Source organism: Alternaria arbusti (genome assembly GCF_024043155.1).
Source record: "Alternaria arbusti strain BMP 1465 chromosome Unknown scaffold_3, whole genome shotgun sequence".
Taxonomy (NCBI): domain Eukaryota; kingdom Fungi; phylum Ascomycota; class Dothideomycetes; order Pleosporales; family Pleosporaceae; genus Alternaria; species Alternaria arbusti.
Window position 1 is genome coordinate 1,999,408 of NW_026249943.1, and position 16,260 is coordinate 2,015,667.

A 16,260-nucleotide genomic window follows, 5' to 3' on the forward strand; every position below is an offset into this window, starting at 1 on the left:
AGCCACTCATCCCGTCGCCTGGCGTTTTCAGGCATGAACGCATGACGATTCCAGGCCTCGCAAAGTCCGTGTTCGCGCAGTCTTAGTTTCGGCCTAGATTTCAAGGTGCAAGCCTTATCTCTCGTCACCAAACCAACACGGCATTTCGACGGCACTTTATTACTTGGTCTATCTTGGTGTCTCTTGAACTCATAGCATACCGCGATCGCGCTGCTCTTCCCTCTCCTGCCAGACCGTCTTGCCGGAACATGAACATACCGTCTTGTCGTCTGCACAACCGTTAGCACATACGCACGCGAAGAGTACCACACGCCATGCGCAGAACACGTGGGGTACCAAGAGCACTCACTGTCCCAAACACCAGCGCTACGTGCGATGACACCCACTAGCGTATCCGGATCGTTCTTGTCAAACTGTGCAAGGTCAGAGTAGATCTCAGATCAACTAGCGGTTTCGCATACCTGGCCGTCTTGCTCTCGCGCAACCACGATGCTACGTCCGATCATCTCCCAGATGTGGATGGGCTTGTCCAGGAACACAGATCCGACTCCACCCTTTCCTACCTGGACGGTTCCAAAGATGCCCCGACACGGCTTGTCTTCCTTTTTGGCCTTGAGATACTCCCAGATGGCGCCGGTAGATTCTGGTCCGTCGGATATGTCGCCAGATTCGCGAACTGTAGCCTGGTACGTTCCAGGCGACAATCCCCTTATGCTCAGATCGATGATAGTCATACTCGGAGCTACTTCAACCATGCGCACTAATCCTCGAACTTTGTTCTCTACATTAGGTGCGTGCGATTCTAAGATGCATACTGCGGCACCTGTTCGGATGTTAGAATCGATGCACATGCCGACTCTTCAAGATGGAGCATACTGTCTGATCTTCCAGATCCTCTTAGAATTGCATCACGGCCAGTTGCTTGGATAGCTTCAACAATGGCCGACGGCGCTACTGTGCCCTCGACAGATACCAGTTGATCTTCAAGGTTGGCAGTGATTTTGTTGACGCCTACATGCTGTTAGAAGCCGGATGACGTGCATCGGGATCAGTCGTACCACCCAATTGCTGGAGGGAGCCTTCGATGTCGTTGATGCACGACTGGCAGGTCATAGGCACCGCGAAGATGGTTTCAAACGACGGAACAGTCATGTTGAAAGTTGTGAATTCGAGTGTAATGTTGTTTGAAACTCTGCGCTATTGGTAGAATGGTCAAGTTGTGAGCATGCCACTTCGCCTTTGGGACGCTTTGAAATCGAGGCCCCACCTAACCATGGTGTGGCGCAGGGCGGGCGGGCGTCCCCGGGCCATATTTTATCGCCAATCCACGTTGGATCTCAGGCTTGGCATCGACTTCCATCCACGCCGACAAGCCAACGCCGCTCGTAGCTTCGCCAGTATCTCTCGAGCGAGGACCCCGGACTCCAGGTCAATACCGACGCCCGACTATACTTGGCCTATTAGGCCATTGACTTCGCAGCCGCCATGTCGCAAGTCATAGGAAAGGTGTGTATTCTGTCGGACCTCCGCATCTCAGAACTCCATGATCGCAGCCAAAGTCACCATCGCAAGACGTGCTATTTCTAGGGCTAATATGTTATCTAGACGCGTCTAGCCTACGCCCGCTCATGGCACCATCTCGACATCGGCTCCGACCCACGCGCGCTCGGCCGCGTCGCCTCCGCTATAGCCCTGACCCTCATGGGAAAACACAAACCCATCTTCGACCCTTCGACTGATTGCGGCGACTACGTTGTAGCCACAAACTGCTCACAATTGCACACCACCGGCAAGAAGCGCTTCCAGAAACTCTACCGCACACACACGACTCGTCCGGGCTCCCTCAAAGAACTCTCCATGGACAGGATGATCGCCAAGTGGGGAGGAGGAGAGGTTTTGAGGAAGGCGGTCAGCGGCATGTTGCCCAAGAACAGGTTAAGGAAGGACAGGCTGGCGAGGTTGAAGACGTTCGAGGGGAGAGCGCACCCTTACAAGGAGAATATTCTAAAGGTGGGAAACGGCGGTGGACAGAGTATAGTGGAGCACGATGAGGTCAAAAAGACGTTTGCAGAGGTCAAGGCACAGAATGCGGAGGCACCAGTATCATGACGAGAGGTGGTCAAAGGGGGCAAGAGAAGATATACCATAGCATCAGGGTGCGTGTATAAGACATGTAATTCTACATAATTGTACTTGAGCCAAGTTTCAAATTCTGCAGCTACATGAGACTTGATGAATGGGCTTGACGTCCTTTCGCTCGTTACAGGCGATCTCTAGTTTGTCACATCACATGCCGCGAAAGTGAGTAAAACGGTTGTATTCGCTCTACTCGTAAGATGATATACTACTCTCATTCGTCCCCAACAGACAATAAGAAATGGTGGTATAATGTTCTACTCTCCTTTGACAATCTCTCCAAAACTCGCTCGATGACCTAAAGAAATGTACAAGAAACCAATGTGCGACGGCATAATGCTACTGCATCTACAACTTCGACTTGGTACCCTTGCGAGTAACAGTGCAGAAAATCAGACCGTTGGGGTCCGATTGAGGAGCAAAGACAGTGGCGTCTTTGCCTGTGTTCTTGATGCCCTTGTGCCACGAGAGATCTAGTGCCATGTTAGCGAATGAATGCAAGAGGAGACAATTGGTCCCACGTACCGACTTCAAAGTAGTGCTTGTTGGGCAGCGCATAGTCCACAGCATCCACCTGAGGAACAGCGGCCAAGATCAGGTCGCACATCTTGTACATAGTTGCTTGCACACTGGCGCTATCATCCTCGGCGAAGACCTTCATAGTGATATCCCTTGCCGCGGTCCAGGCACTGTTGAAGTCTACGGCCTTGGCCTCATCCAGGTTCTTGAACAGCTTCCATTGCCAGCCAGCTTCAACCTCTGTACTCAAAATGCGGTCCCATGTTTCGGGCAGACGCGTGTATTCGTCACGGTGGAAGCCATGGAATGCTGACCCTGTGCTCTTCAGAACAAGGAGCTTCTCAATCTTGGAGCGAATAGAGACACCCTCGTTCTCGCGTGTCACGGATTCGACCACGCGAGTCTCTTCACCGTCGCGGAAGAACGAGTGTGGGTGTGCTTTTCCGTCGATAGTCATGCGCGTCCATCGGTGCTGGATGATCTTGACGTGCGCGGCGTGAATGTGAGGGTAGGTCTTGACGAAGTGGTCGCCAATGATGGCAGCGAATTGCTCGGGCGGGTCGATAGGGTTTTGTTTTGCGAGTATGTAGGTTGTTTGCTTTTGCGTGTCGGTCGCGACTATGACAGAGTTGTCTGCTTTGGTGTAGCTGGAGGTCGTTAACATAGGGTATGCTAGAGTCTCGGTGGAGAAGCGTACGAAGTCTCAATGTCTCCCTCAAGTAGGACACAGACTGTTTGTTCAACGACGGTGTGGACACCGGTGTTGGGGTCCTTGTCGACCTTGTAGAGACGGACGTTGTCCTTGCCGTAGCGGGCGTGAGTAAGCTGAGACATTGCGAGCGAAGCTGTGCAGATTAAGATAATAGCCTGGAACGCTTCAGATAAGGGCGCGAGGTGTATGTAATTAGGCGAGGGTCAGTTGGGAGCTGAAGGTGAGTGGATAGAGTTATCAAGAAGGGCGATCAAGCTAGATATACTTATGAAACGGCACCTTATCTGATGGACGGCACACGGAGGATACCGAACTGTACAGGAGCGGTTTGCGATTGAGGCACGAGCAAGCTATGGAGCGTCGGCAAAGAGGCGGCCAGAACGCGTTTCCATTCGTTGAGATGGCCATCGGCGAGCTCCGATCGAGGGAAGAGGCCCTGGATAGCGGCGCAAGGCGCGCACGTGACGGCGTCAGAACCGCTCCTCGCCCGGAGATGCACCAGGCGCCATGAGACTATGGGGCCTGAATTGTCGGCACATGGAATTCTGCGGCATGTCAGGCCATGATGGTGAGGTGTAGGGCGGTGGATCTGATAGACGCGAGCTCAGCGTTGCAAGGGTAGGTAGGTAGGGAAATGTGCACGTCCCCACGCTCAGCGGCTGCTGCCCGCAACACGTCGAGATGGCGATGCTGCGCGCCATGCACCATTCACTCACACTGTCATTACACCTGCTCCACACTCCCTAGCCTCTGCCCTAGCCGCTCCTTCCCCGAACCTCCGCCACGTTTCCGTTTTTGGCTAGGCACCACAGCGACAGCGACTTCACCTGGGCCCGCGAATGCTCATGAGGCAAGAGGAGGGCACCGCCGAAAGACAGATATGCGATGCGGTTGGCGGGAACACGGTTAAGGCGCGCTCATGACGCCATCAGCTCGCTCCGTAAACACACAGGCCGATGCCGCCGACCAGACGTCTCTCCTTGCACCTACGACGAGTAGAGATGGGCGCTCTGCGTCGTCGGTCGGCATGGCCAGCTCGCGGGGAGGCCAGGCCTCGTATGCCTCGTATGCAACCGCCAACACAGGCCCTGGCAGCTTCAACACCGCTTTGGTACGGCCCTCGACGGCGCAAGACGGTCGAATACGTCCCGATTTCGACATGCACGCAATTACCGTGGGGGACAATGACAACACAACCACTGAGCAGAGGCAGGCAGAGCTGCAGGATCAGATTGAGAAGGAAACCAAAATCAAGATTGGCTCGGAGAACCTGCTGGAGGCATTGAACGCTAAAAACGCAAAAGACAGCAAGAACCAGAGGCTACAGGTCGAGGAACAGCTCAATATATCAAACAGGAAATTGGCGCAGTTGCAGTCGGGACTGGCTGCGGAGAAACAGAGAGCAAAGGAAGTCAAGTCACCACCAGCGGACCCACAGAGCAGACTTTCATATCTCTTCCGACGGAATCTCTCACGTTCACCGTCGCGGCATATCGTTGAGAAAGAAGTGGGAGAGGAGGAGGAAACTGAATCGCCGACCTTCGTTCTGGCAGAGATATTGCAGGCCCTGGAAGTTCAGGGCTTGCAACCGGAATACTATGTAGAGAGAGCCAACTCTCTGGTCCTTCTCTTCAAGCGACACCCTACGCTGAAGTACGACCTAGCCTGGTCCATTTTCGGACTACGAATGCAAACCATGCTCCTGAGCGACAGCCGCGAAGTTGTTGCAGCAGCATATCGAGTCATGCGCTATTCCTTCACTGATCGCAAATCTCTCCGGATCATACGGGCTCTTCATACAGACCATCTTGTCATCTTGTCATTAGTAAAAGAGTCCAAAGCCAGTGTGGAACGTGAACAAGCACTAAAGTTTGTCCGAGCGTTCCTCGACGTCAAGGGAGGCGTTGAGGAAATCGCCCGCGCCGTAGTTCGTATCATCGTTGCAGTGGCCGAGCACGCAGAAGACCGACTGAGGAATATTGCGACCCTGACTTTGGCCGAGATTCTTGTCCGGAAGCCATCTCTTCTGGTTGCAGCCGGAGGTATGGGCGCTTTGGCTGATGCTCTTGGGGAAGGAAGCTATCACGCGGCCGAAAGTGTTGGCACTTCGTTCCTCTATCTACTGGATACTCCCAGGCGACGCCGCTTTTTGCGCTCCGGGCGCGAGCTGGAAGCTCCCTTCGCCATGTTCACGGACGCAAATACCACTCATGGACATTTGCACGAAGAGAAACTGAAGGTCAATGCCAAGGTCATAGCATCCTTACTCCGAAGTTGGCCTGGACTACTTACCCTTTCCATGAACAATTTTCTGCCCCTTCGATCCTTACTTTGGTCCTTACAGATTCCTACTCCTCATGTCCGGAACATCATCTTGGAACTTTTATTCGATCTTCTCAGGATCAAGCCTCCCTCCTGGTCATCCTCTTTCCTTGCTGGTCGGCGTTTGACTACCTATGGCCGCGTCACGAATCTAAAAAACCAGCAGATCAAAGAGACTTCAACCTCCAGTAGCACCGAGGACGACACCACCAAGTGGAGCTTACTAGACCATTATGTCTCTGTAGTTCTGGCTGCATTTCTACATGCAGGTTTGATGCCAGCACTGCTACAGGCTGAAGAGGAGTCTCTGACATTGCCGTTGAAGCGCAAGACAACCCTTCTAATTGGGGAAGTTTTGAAAATGGCCAATGAATTGCTACCCCCCTCGTGGAGCGCGCAGATCCAAGTACTCCCACAACTTTTGCACTCAGCGGCGCGGTTCGACTCAGAAGACCGCTTTGTCGCTATTGGTACCATATATCAAGTGGACAGCATCAACAGGACTCTTTATCGGTCCGGACCTACGTCTCTGTATACCACTAAGAGCACTGCGCTCTCCGATAGCACATCGACAAACAGACAATCTGACCATGCCGCCAAGCTACAAGCCGCCATGCAGGTGGACGAGGCCCACTTTCGCAACCTCATGGTCGAGACCCAAGTATTGAACACGGTCACGTTCACGAAATGGAAGTGGGATTTGATTCTGAACATCATCGAAGGCCCTCTACTCAATCCCAAACGCCTGGACGAGGCTATCAAAGTAACCAAGTTCATCCATCGTGTCTTGGGGTTCTATCGTCCATTCAAGTACCGTTTCTCTGAGATCAAAAATACCAAACCGAACCAGCGATACGTGCGAGCCGGATGCGCCCTGATGCAAAGTCTCCTGCAAAACCCAGAAGGCGTCAAGTATCTGGCAGAGAGCAAATTTATCCGACAGCTTGCCGAGTGTTTGTCGCATTTCGACCGGATGAGCGGGCTAACATCTGAGTCGCCTATCTTTCAGACGGATCGGATGAACGAAACGCTCACTGGCGGCTACTTTGCGCTTCTGGGTGCTTTGACTAAAGACTCTCGAGGAATCCACATTCTAGAAAGATGGAGAGTGATCAATATGTTCTACCACATCATCGAGCTCAATGACCGCGACGACCTGATCCGAACTCTGTTGAGCAATATGGACTACACTTTGGACGGTCATCTACGCATCATCATCTCCAAAGCCATGACATCATGCTCCAAAGAGATTCGTATTTTTGCAACCAGATTGTTGCGCAAGTATGCGACAAAGCCTATGGGAGTGAGCAGCTCTACCAGTGTAGCGGAATGGGCTATCAGGCTCCTTGTGACGCAGCTGTACGACCCGGATGTGGAAGTGTGTGAAGTGGCAATCAAGATATTGGAAGAGGCTTGCAACCAGAAAGAGTCGTTGGAATTTGTCGTGAAATGCCGCCCGGCATTGGATCATCTGGGCGAGATTGGTGCTCCACTTTTGCTCCGGTTCCTCTCAACTTCGGTAGGCTACCACTATCTGGATGGGTTGGATTACATCACGAGAGAGATGGACGACTGGTTCCTGGGAAGAAACGATACTTACGTGGCTTTGATCGAAGCCTCCATGGCTCGCGCACTCGCGGACATACCCGAAAAGCCGTCGACTCAATTGACGTACGACGACACGCCTGAACCAACGGACTACGGCCTCGTGCCACCGCACTTCTATCGGGAACTGACCAGAACCAAGGAAGGATGCAAGCTACTGAAGCAGAAAGGTCATTTTGACGAGTTCGCTGCGACTATTCGAGACTTTGCGTCGGAGAATGATGACCCTGAGATAATTCTCAAGGTCAAGGGCTGCTTATGGGCGGTTGGCAACGTGGGCTCGATGGAATTGGGGGCGCCATTCCTTGAGAGCTCAGATGTGGTCAAGTGGGTCGTGCAGATTGCCGAGCAGTCGGAAGTCATGTCACTTAGAGGCACAGCCTTCTACGTACTGGGCCTGATCTCCCGAAGTCTCCATGGCCAGGAAATCCTGCTGGAATATGGATGGGACGGCGTCGTCAATGACTCTGGCGAGGCACTAGGGTTTTGCCTGCCGTTAAACTTCAACAAGCTCTTTGCGGTCAGTACTTGATTTCTTTTTCGCCTCGGACAATGATCTAATGCATTACAGATGAGACCCTGGGTTGCCCAGGCGGAAGACATGAGCTGGAACCCCAATGCAGAAATCAAGGTTGCGGTCACCGACAGGGATCCAATAAACGCGCGCATCTTAAAGCTCGCGACTGACTTGGGCAATACCGTGCTTGCCAAAAAGGCAGCAAACGACTTGCAGGCGTAAGTAGTCCCTTGTTCAAGGGCTGAAAGTTACGAGCTAATGTATGCGGCTTAGAATCAAAGCTAGAAAGGCACCCGGTTTCAGCAAGCCTGCGATCTTCCACAAGGTGATGCAGATTCTGGAAGCACATCACTTCCGTCTCCCAGCGTGCCGGTTCATGCTAGACTTGTTCGACAAACGGGTTCTCGAGCAAATTGTGCTGGAGGAAGAAGACGACGACGAGGAAGATGAGTCGAGCATTGAATCAGACATCAACTCAGAGGCGGAACGGCCAGGGACAAACGGCGGGCCCAGGGCACCGTGAACTGGTGTTCGCGAGTACGAATCCGAGGTTTCGGAAATGGGCGTTGAGGAGCGTTATGTACAGGGATGTCAATGTACAATAGTCATGTTCGTGTTGGTGGAGCCGAGCCAAAGCGTGCATGGAGAGGTTTCTTTTGCATATGGAGTTTCCCTGGTACGTTTTGGGAGGCTTGCCGAGGATTGTCCACTAGTCTAGCGCTTCATTCGGTTATGCCCAGGTGTCTGGTGAAGCTGGTGGAACCGCAGCCAGGGACAAGAGCGTCGAGCGATATTGAACTAAACAACAAAAAGGTCCAGACTTGATGGGTGGCCTGGGTATCTACGGTCTGTGTAGCCGCGACTAACAGACGTTGTAGCTCGGAATGTGGGCGAGACACGAGGCACAAGCATTGTTTGCCCTTAATGGTGAAATGCAAGTCGTCACCACAATCGGACCCTCATGGTGTCCTTTGCCAGATTTACAGGGTCTTCTGTGGCGGCTAGTCTTTTCCGAGCGCGACACATGGGAAAATGACAGCGAGCGGACCCGCCGTTGATTGGCTGCGTAGACGTGATCCATGACGACGACGACTTTCGCTTCTTACATGTATTACCGCCGAGCAACGATAGAAAGACGCGAATATTTGCAGATAGACGCACCTGCAATTGCGCTGGGCTCGCGCGGCTACGCTGCTGGTAACGAAGATGGGCCTTGCGAAGACATGCCGCTCGAAAGGCATTGAAATGGCTGGAATTACATGATCACCGCCTTTGCCGTGTCCACTCCGGATAGGCGGCGCAATCAATGGGCCGCGGCAGTCATCCCAGTGCTCGGGATACCGGTTCGAGGCGCATCTGGTGTGGGAACAAGCAAGGCTTTGCGTTGTCTCTGGCTGCGTGGACATTTGTCTGCGTATGGACCGTGCCGTTCTCTCATGGGGCCAGGATAGGCTTAGCCTCGATCCGAGCATCCCAGCGTTGAACACAGACATCGGGTGGCAGCCTTCCATGACTGATACGGGGCGCAGAGCAACATCGCCGATCTTTAACTATCCGTCCAGCATGGATGACCACTTCAAGTTGTTCTCTCTTGAACATGGCCCTCGTCCGCTCTGCGCTCTACTGCTAGACTGCACCACCTCCTCCCACTCGCGAGCTCTCGTGTTGCCACCCCGCGTGCTCCTATAAACCTCGACACTGTCTGCCCCCGATAATATCAGCACCCTCGGCAGCCTCTGTCGTCATCCGTCCCTGCATCAGCACGCGCGTTGCTGATCCGCCTCGACCCAGCGTCCGAAAGCATCGACCGTTCCGTGAAAGACGTTTCAACCCTCTCTTGCCTATTCCGAAGGTTTGACTATCTTTGAAGTACGCAGCCTCGCTATCGACTACATAATCGCCCTCCCTCCCTGCACACCTGCAGTGCGCATCCGCTTGACCACCTCGGAACCAACCAAAACCGCGACCTGACCCACCGACGGGCCTGCGACTGTACATGGCTGCCGCAGTCATTGCACAACATAGCGAATCTACATGAATCACCAACGGACAAAAGGGTGCTCTATCGTCGAAAGCGTTGAGCATTCCTTTGAGCCTCAATTATCTGCACAGGCCTTCATGTGCGACAATGAGCGCTCGGCAGAGGCTTCGGAGGCGGTCGCCCTCGACGCCCACCGCGACGCCCGACAGATGGTCCGCCTGGTCCAGTGCCCGCAATGCTCGAAACCTCTGAGTGTCCCCGTCACACTGCCTTGCGGCCACACCGTCTGTCGCGGCTGCCTGCCTCCCCCGCAACCTCGCACCAACATATCCTACCCGAACACGCCGGATCGCCTCATGGGCATCGCGTGTCCGCTAATGGGCTGCGGGGCCGAACATGCTTCTGCTGAGTGCTCTGTCGACGTGACGTTGACCAAGTTGATGGACTTGATAAAAGCCGAGATAGTCGCGCATAGACCATCTGCGGAAAATACTCCGATGCTTCTGATCGAAGTACCCCAGCATGAAGATTCACCCATGGACGAGAAAGAGAAGGAAAAGCCTAGTCACCATGGGCATCAGGAGGAACTGCATGGCGGACGTCTCGTGTCTACGTTCACCATGGCTGAGATGGGCAAACTTCGGTACACTTCCGAAGTCCACTACCAGTCGTTATCGGCAAGCGGGGACAACTACGACCATCTTGACATCACGCTGCTGGAACGCTTGCGCGACGTAACCCACAAGGAGTTAGACTGCCTTGTCTGTTACAACTTGATGCTCGACCCGACTACGACTTCGTGCGGTCATACATTCTGCCGCCGCTGCCTCGGTCGTGTCATGGACCACAGTAGCATTTGCCCCTTCTGTCGCAGAGGACTGCATGTGCCTGCGTCCTTGCAGAATCAATCTAGCAACGTCATACTCAACTCCTTGTTGAATGGGCTTTGTCCAGATATGGTCAGTGCTCGTGCGGATGCTCTCAAAGCGGAAGAACAGGCCGGGGACAACGTCTTGAACGTTCCGCTCTTCATCTGCACACTGTCATTACCTGCAATGCCGACTTTCCTTCATGTGTTTGAGCCCCGCTATCGGCTCATGATGCGACGTGTCATTGAAGGCAGCAGACAATTCGGCATGGTCATGTACAATCGCACTCACGCCCCACAAGGCGATCTTGGTCCCACCCCGTTCCTGGAATACGGAACGCTACTCGAGATCGTCAACTACGAGCTACTCCGTGATGGGCGTAGCTTTATCGAAACACGCGGTATCGGTCGTTTCAAGGTGAGGGCCCATGGCTTGCTTGATGGGTACAACGTCAGCCGCATCGAGCGCGTTGAAGATGTCTCTCTTGCCGAAGAAGCCATTCTAGAACAGCGCGAAACCACCATGGCACGGGACTATGCAGAAGCATTTTTCCGCGACCACCCTCAAAATCAGCTCCCTGCGGAAGTTGCGATCGAAACCCTTTCTACGCAACAACTACTCGACAGTTGCACAGCGTTTGTGCGGGAAATGAGAGAGGCTAGCGCGCCTTGGCTTCGTGAGCGCATCATCCAAGTCTACGGTGAACCACCTGAGGACCCCGCGATATTTCCATACTGGTTTGCCTCTGTCGTCCCAATCGTGGAAGAAGAGAAATATGTTTTATTACAAACAGAAAGGGTTCGCGAGCGTCTGAAGATTGTTTACTCGTGGATTGGCAGGATCCGCGGGCAAAGATGGTAAGCATCTACCTTTTCCTATCTATTCATCTCCACAATCCCTCGGCTCTCGGCACCAGGAACCCGGCACATGCATTAAGTCTTGGGTGACACAAGCACAAACGGTGATCGTCCCGCCGTCATGCAGCATGGCTTCCGCGGAGAGACGTGGATCATTGCTTGTGCGCTGATCACTATGACGATAGAGATATCGCATGAGTGTCAGTGACACATTTCCGTCCATGCCATTGGTTTTGGATACTTTCGACGCAAAGATATATCCGGCGCAGTAGCTGACAACGTATCGATAGGTCTTCGGGCAGCGCATGCAGTATCCTATGACTCTTGATTGCTATAATTACCATGGGCATCTCGATCCTGTCTACGCCTCCACCTCAGCCTACCACCAACTCCTACTAGGAGGACGAGACGCTTACATCACATCAAGCTCACGACTTTCCAATACCACCAGATACCCTTCGCTCATGGCCAGAATTTGATACCAGTCTTCACGTCTACATGCCTTTCGGCATCACGAGGCACTATTTCCTTTATGTGTATTGCACTATTTTACGTCACGAAGATCTCGTTTGCTATGATATGTTCTTTCGCTTCTTCAACGATTACCCCCTTTCAGGAAGGACCCGGAGCTTGCCGCGGTCCATGTTCAAATGGCTTTTTTAGACCCAGGTGCCAGCCTGGCCTTTGTGGGAAAACTTTTTTTCAGGACGGTTTTCGAAAAAAAGGCAAGCTGTAACGAAGGGTGAGGAGTAAACTTTGCATTTGGCAGGCGTTGTTTCTATCGTGTCGATTTTAGCGGGGCTGCTTTTGCTAGAGATGAGGGGAAGACTGCTTTGTAGATACTATAGTATTTGCGAATGAGATATGTGCATCTCCGATCTATGTGCTGTGCATTGCCGTACTCTATAACACGGTCGCTGATGATGACTTCACAATTACTCGTAGTCAAAATGTCTGATTGCAGAAGTGCAGATCGAAGGATGATATGCCCCGTTCAAGAAGGCACTTGCCAACCAGCATAAACAGAATTGAGTTTCGAGAAGGCGATAGTATGCTTCTACTTGGATCTTCTGTATCCAGTTTCGGCCGCTGGGTCGTGGTTTGGCACATCGGCGTTGTGACAATGCTGCAACACCTTGCGGCCGCTAGGAAGACCCGTTCACAGACTAGGAAGTTGACAGTGAGTCTTATTTTCATGCTCTTATGTGTACCTTGGTGGCCTTCAAGAGACCACTCTGGAGCCTACATTGACGATAGATCTTCCGATTTGCTTGTTTTGTCATAGCGTAGTCTGCAGAACTGTTCAGTTTCATTCCTTTTCCGAGGTGATGGAGTCTAAGGCTTGTTGTGCGGAGAGACACGAGGCACGGATTCCCATCATCATCCTGCCGCTGCCATCCCGACAGCTGCTGGTACAGCGTCGTCAACATGTTCTGGTAGACGGGCTTGTCAATACGATCCATAGTTGGCATAGCTTCTTCAATCTGTTCAATATCTCGGAGTATCTTAGTGTTACCGTTGCGCGCAGGGTAGGGTTCATGTTCTCTTGCGGGGCATCTGAAGTCGATGTGAGTATTCTTCTTCTTCTGGGTCCAAAACTTCCTGCCGCAGTAAATGCATTCGAGGCCGAGAGTAGACCCAAGACTCTCATCTACGGTGGTCTTTCGGGCGGTGTCCATTGCGTGTACGGTTCGGTGGTGTTCCTCCAGAGTCACTCTGTTGTTGAAGGTCTCCGGGCAGACAGAGCACTCGAATGAAGAGTTGGATAGTTCTCGGTGGTGTGTGCGCAGATGTTGAATCATGTTGTTCTTAGTGGTATGTATTTTGCTGCATTTTGCGCACTTCCATGTCTCTGCCAATATCTCTGCCTCACGGTATCGCGTCCTTGATGCAAGTTTTGCTTTCTTCGCTTCATCGTTGTGTAAAACCATGTGCGTCCTCAAGCTCATTTCATTCTTGTAGTCCTTAAGACATATAGGACATTGTACTCTCTGTGCTGTCATGGTAGCGGAAGGAACGAAGGACGATTCTAAATCCCTAGCGCAGGTCTACTCCGACGATGTTGGTAAAGACCCTTGGCGTCAGGCGGTGTCGATGCACAATGAACGCAGGCAGGCGCGGCGTAGTTGTGAGTGCAGGTACGCCCAGGCGAGGTTGGACATAATAAGATGCCCAGAACACTCATTCTGGCTTCTACGAGGACGTGGCAGTCGTTTGTTCCTTCCAACTATCCATGGGGTTGTTGCCGCGGGTCCACTCTTCGCGCGCATAGACGGTCTAACCTCTTTGGGCGAAAGACCGCATTCACCCAACACACATCGTGTTGCGAATACTTACGCCCTGCGAATCTTCGCGTTCTGCCGTTATTGCCTAATTCCCCTAAGTTGTTCGCTTGCGACGTGGACCCCGTGGCTGCTGACAGGTTATTCGATCTCGTGCCATTTGTCTCATCAAATCATACCGTCTCGGGCGTATTCAGGCGCGCGAGGCACGTAGAGCTAGCTTTCCACGTATGCAGGAATCAGTTGTACAGTCAGAGACGAAACCAACGGGAGACAACATCAACGTCGAGCAGAGCAGCACCACCACGCGCCGCTACAACCGCCGGCACTCGGAGCCTCCTGTTGCCGCGCCGTAAATATTTGAACCTTACGAGACGCCAAGGCCATCAGCAATAGGTACAACCCTAGGGTAATACGGCTGATACGGCTGACACGTTTTCCGAGGCCGCTTTATCAAGCCTGCACACCCGGCCCCCAAATCGAGTCACAGCTTCTCCTTCAATGCCATACGATCGCAACACCAGGCCACGCACATCCAACGCTATAAAAGCGACCATATAGGAAACGCTCGTCAGTCGTCCGGCTATGGGAAACACAATGCACTCATCGCATGCCGATGCCTCCCAGCTAGCGAGCTGGAAAGCGGCAGCGAACACTTCTGTCATTGCTGTGGCCATCATCCTCCTCCTCGTCATCTTTATCGTTCGAGTGGCGTCGAAACCGAAACCGTACCAGCTGTTTCCCGTCTGGGCAACACTTGAGATTGGGTTAACTTCGCATCTTCTCTCCGAGAATGGACTGGGTCGCCGTATCTTGTGAGTACCATGAAGCTTTATTCATCCAGAAATAATACTCATGTTCGCGTTTGTAGGATGTTGCTGCGGCGAAACAGTGGATCTCTTTTTGGGCTCTCATCAAAACACCAAATACTCATCGATTCGCCGCACATCACACGGTTGATGGCAAAATCCATCTTAGATCCTTTGCCGTCTCAGTACACCCTTCTCGTCCGTGTATTCGGCGGCGTAGACTCACTGCAATTCAAAGAAAAGCTGGACGCTTCAAACAAGGATCTACGAACACCCATCGAGAAAGTCTTCATGAACGAGATCGCTGCTACTGCTGCTTTGGAGAGAGCCTGCATACCCGAAAAAGCGAAGTCCTTCGTGAGCTTCCAGTCCAATCCTCGCGACATGGAGTTGTGGGAGCATTCGGCACAAATTCGGGTGATCAACCCTGAATCCGGTGGTGTTGAGAAAGTGGAGGCAAATTTCCAAAGCTTGGTTCGAGACTTTGGTGCCTGCATCGCTATCCCACAGCTATACGGTCGCGATTTCCTCGATCGATATCCACAGGCACTAGAGGATCTGTGGAAGTTTGATAACGATCTCTTTCCCCTTTTAATGATTGGGCTGCCACTGTGGGCTCCTTTGAAAGTGTTGAAAGAGGGTCTCGCTGCGCGGACCCGTCTCATCACTGAACTCGAGGCTTTGTATCGCCGAATCGACCAGTACCAGCAGGGAGATCCTGTCGATTTCGACGCTGATATGCGCGACGTCGGTGAAACAGCATTGGGAAGGAACAATGTCTACAGGAGGGAAGGTTGGTCCTTCCCTGAGCGTGGTGCTGGAGACCTTGGACTCCTTTGGGGTCAGAATGCGAACACGCAACCACTCCTCTTCTGGCTGCTAACCTACGTATATTCCACGCCCGAGATCTTGGAGCAACTCCGCGAGGAACTGACTCCATATGTTACGATGTCTACGTCCATCCCCAGAGAATTGATATCGCTGGATATGCGAGGCTTGTCAAGGGATTGTCCGTTGCTGAAGGCGTGTATTTACGAGACCTACCGTCTTGTCAACGAACCAACGTTTGTTTCCCCATTCGAACTTCATGTGAGACATTTACTGACCTCGTAAACCCACATCTTAGGTCCATTAGGTCTGTCGGTTCAAGCTCAGTTCACGTTACGGACGGAGAATTGAGACATGAACTCAAGCCAGGTACATTTGTGTCTGTACCTTATTCTCTGGTGAACCGCGATGCTTCGATCTACAGCGATCCCGATAAGTTTGACCCTGGACGATTTCTGGAGCTGGACCCGTCATCCGGGAAGCTTACTGCTCGATATGGACGACTGAAGCCATGGGGATCTGGCTCTGCAATCTGTAAAGGGAGGATATTTGCTGAGAAGGAGATCGTGACATTAGCTGTTGCTATCATTGCAATGTGGGACGTTGGCCCAGCGGACGGGGCATGGAAGCTTCCGGGCAAGGTTCCAGGAACCGGAGTTAGAAAGCCGACCAACGACATACGTGTGGTGATTACAAGAAGGGTGTAGCGTGCAACATAGTTAGAGTAGTATGCATGGAGCATGAAAGATATCACCATCACAGTCTTTGCGGGTATTAATATTTCATTTCTGATTACATTACTGCCTCAGCCCCTCGTCCCAAG

The 16,260-nt window shown here is 52.5% G+C and overlaps 6 protein-coding genes across 6 annotated transcripts; 4 read left to right on the top strand and 2 right to left on the bottom strand.

The window, feature by feature from the left end:
- Positions 1-189: 189 nt before the first annotated feature.
- On the bottom strand, positions 190-1,152 carry J4E86_003346 (uncharacterized protein; the record flags this gene model as incomplete). Its single annotated transcript, XM_051443901.1, has 5 exons — positions 190-269; positions 350-413; positions 462-823; positions 877-1,011; positions 1,059-1,152. 5 exons carry the CDS (start codon positions 1,150-1,152, stop codon positions 190-192), a joined length of 735 nt encoding a protein of 244 aa, XP_051305396.1.
- A 333-nt stretch (positions 1,153-1,485) lies between these two features.
- On the top strand, positions 1,486-2,109 carry J4E86_003347 (uncharacterized protein; the record flags this gene model as incomplete). Its single annotated transcript, XM_051443902.1, has 2 exons — positions 1,486-1,506; positions 1,606-2,109. The coding sequence occupies 2 exons, from the start codon at positions 1,486-1,488 to the stop codon at positions 2,107-2,109; spliced, it is 525 nt and encodes a 174-aa protein (XP_051305397.1).
- A 375-nt stretch (positions 2,110-2,484) lies between these two features.
- J4E86_003348 (uncharacterized protein) lies at positions 2,485-3,489 on the bottom strand (the record flags this gene model as incomplete). The annotated part of the gene is made up of 3 exons (XM_051443903.1): positions 2,485-2,609; positions 2,662-3,302; positions 3,353-3,489. 3 exons carry the CDS (start codon positions 3,487-3,489, stop codon positions 2,485-2,487), a joined length of 903 nt encoding a protein of 300 aa, XP_051305398.1.
- A 797-nt stretch (positions 3,490-4,286) lies between these two features.
- J4E86_003349 (uncharacterized protein) lies at positions 4,287-8,334 on the top strand (the record flags this gene model as incomplete). The annotated part of the gene is made up of 3 exons (XM_051443904.1): positions 4,287-7,814; positions 7,866-8,029; positions 8,097-8,334. The coding sequence occupies 3 exons, from the start codon at positions 4,287-4,289 to the stop codon at positions 8,332-8,334; spliced, it is 3,930 nt and encodes a 1,309-aa protein (XP_051305399.1).
- A 1,511-nt stretch (positions 8,335-9,845) lies between these two features.
- J4E86_003350 (uncharacterized protein) lies at positions 9,846-11,839 on the top strand (the record flags this gene model as incomplete). The annotated part of the gene is made up of 2 exons (XM_051443905.1): positions 9,846-11,518; positions 11,809-11,839. The coding sequence occupies 2 exons, from the start codon at positions 9,846-9,848 to the stop codon at positions 11,837-11,839; spliced, it is 1,704 nt and encodes a 567-aa protein (XP_051305400.1).
- A 2,920-nt stretch (positions 11,840-14,759) lies between these two features.
- Positions 14,760-15,722, top strand: J4E86_003351 (uncharacterized protein; the record flags this gene model as incomplete). Its single annotated transcript, XM_051443906.1, has 1 exon — positions 14,760-15,722. The coding sequence occupies one exon, from the start codon at positions 14,760-14,762 to the stop codon at positions 15,720-15,722; it is 963 nt and encodes a 320-aa protein (XP_051305401.1).
- Between the last annotated feature and the right edge of the window lie 538 nt (positions 15,723-16,260).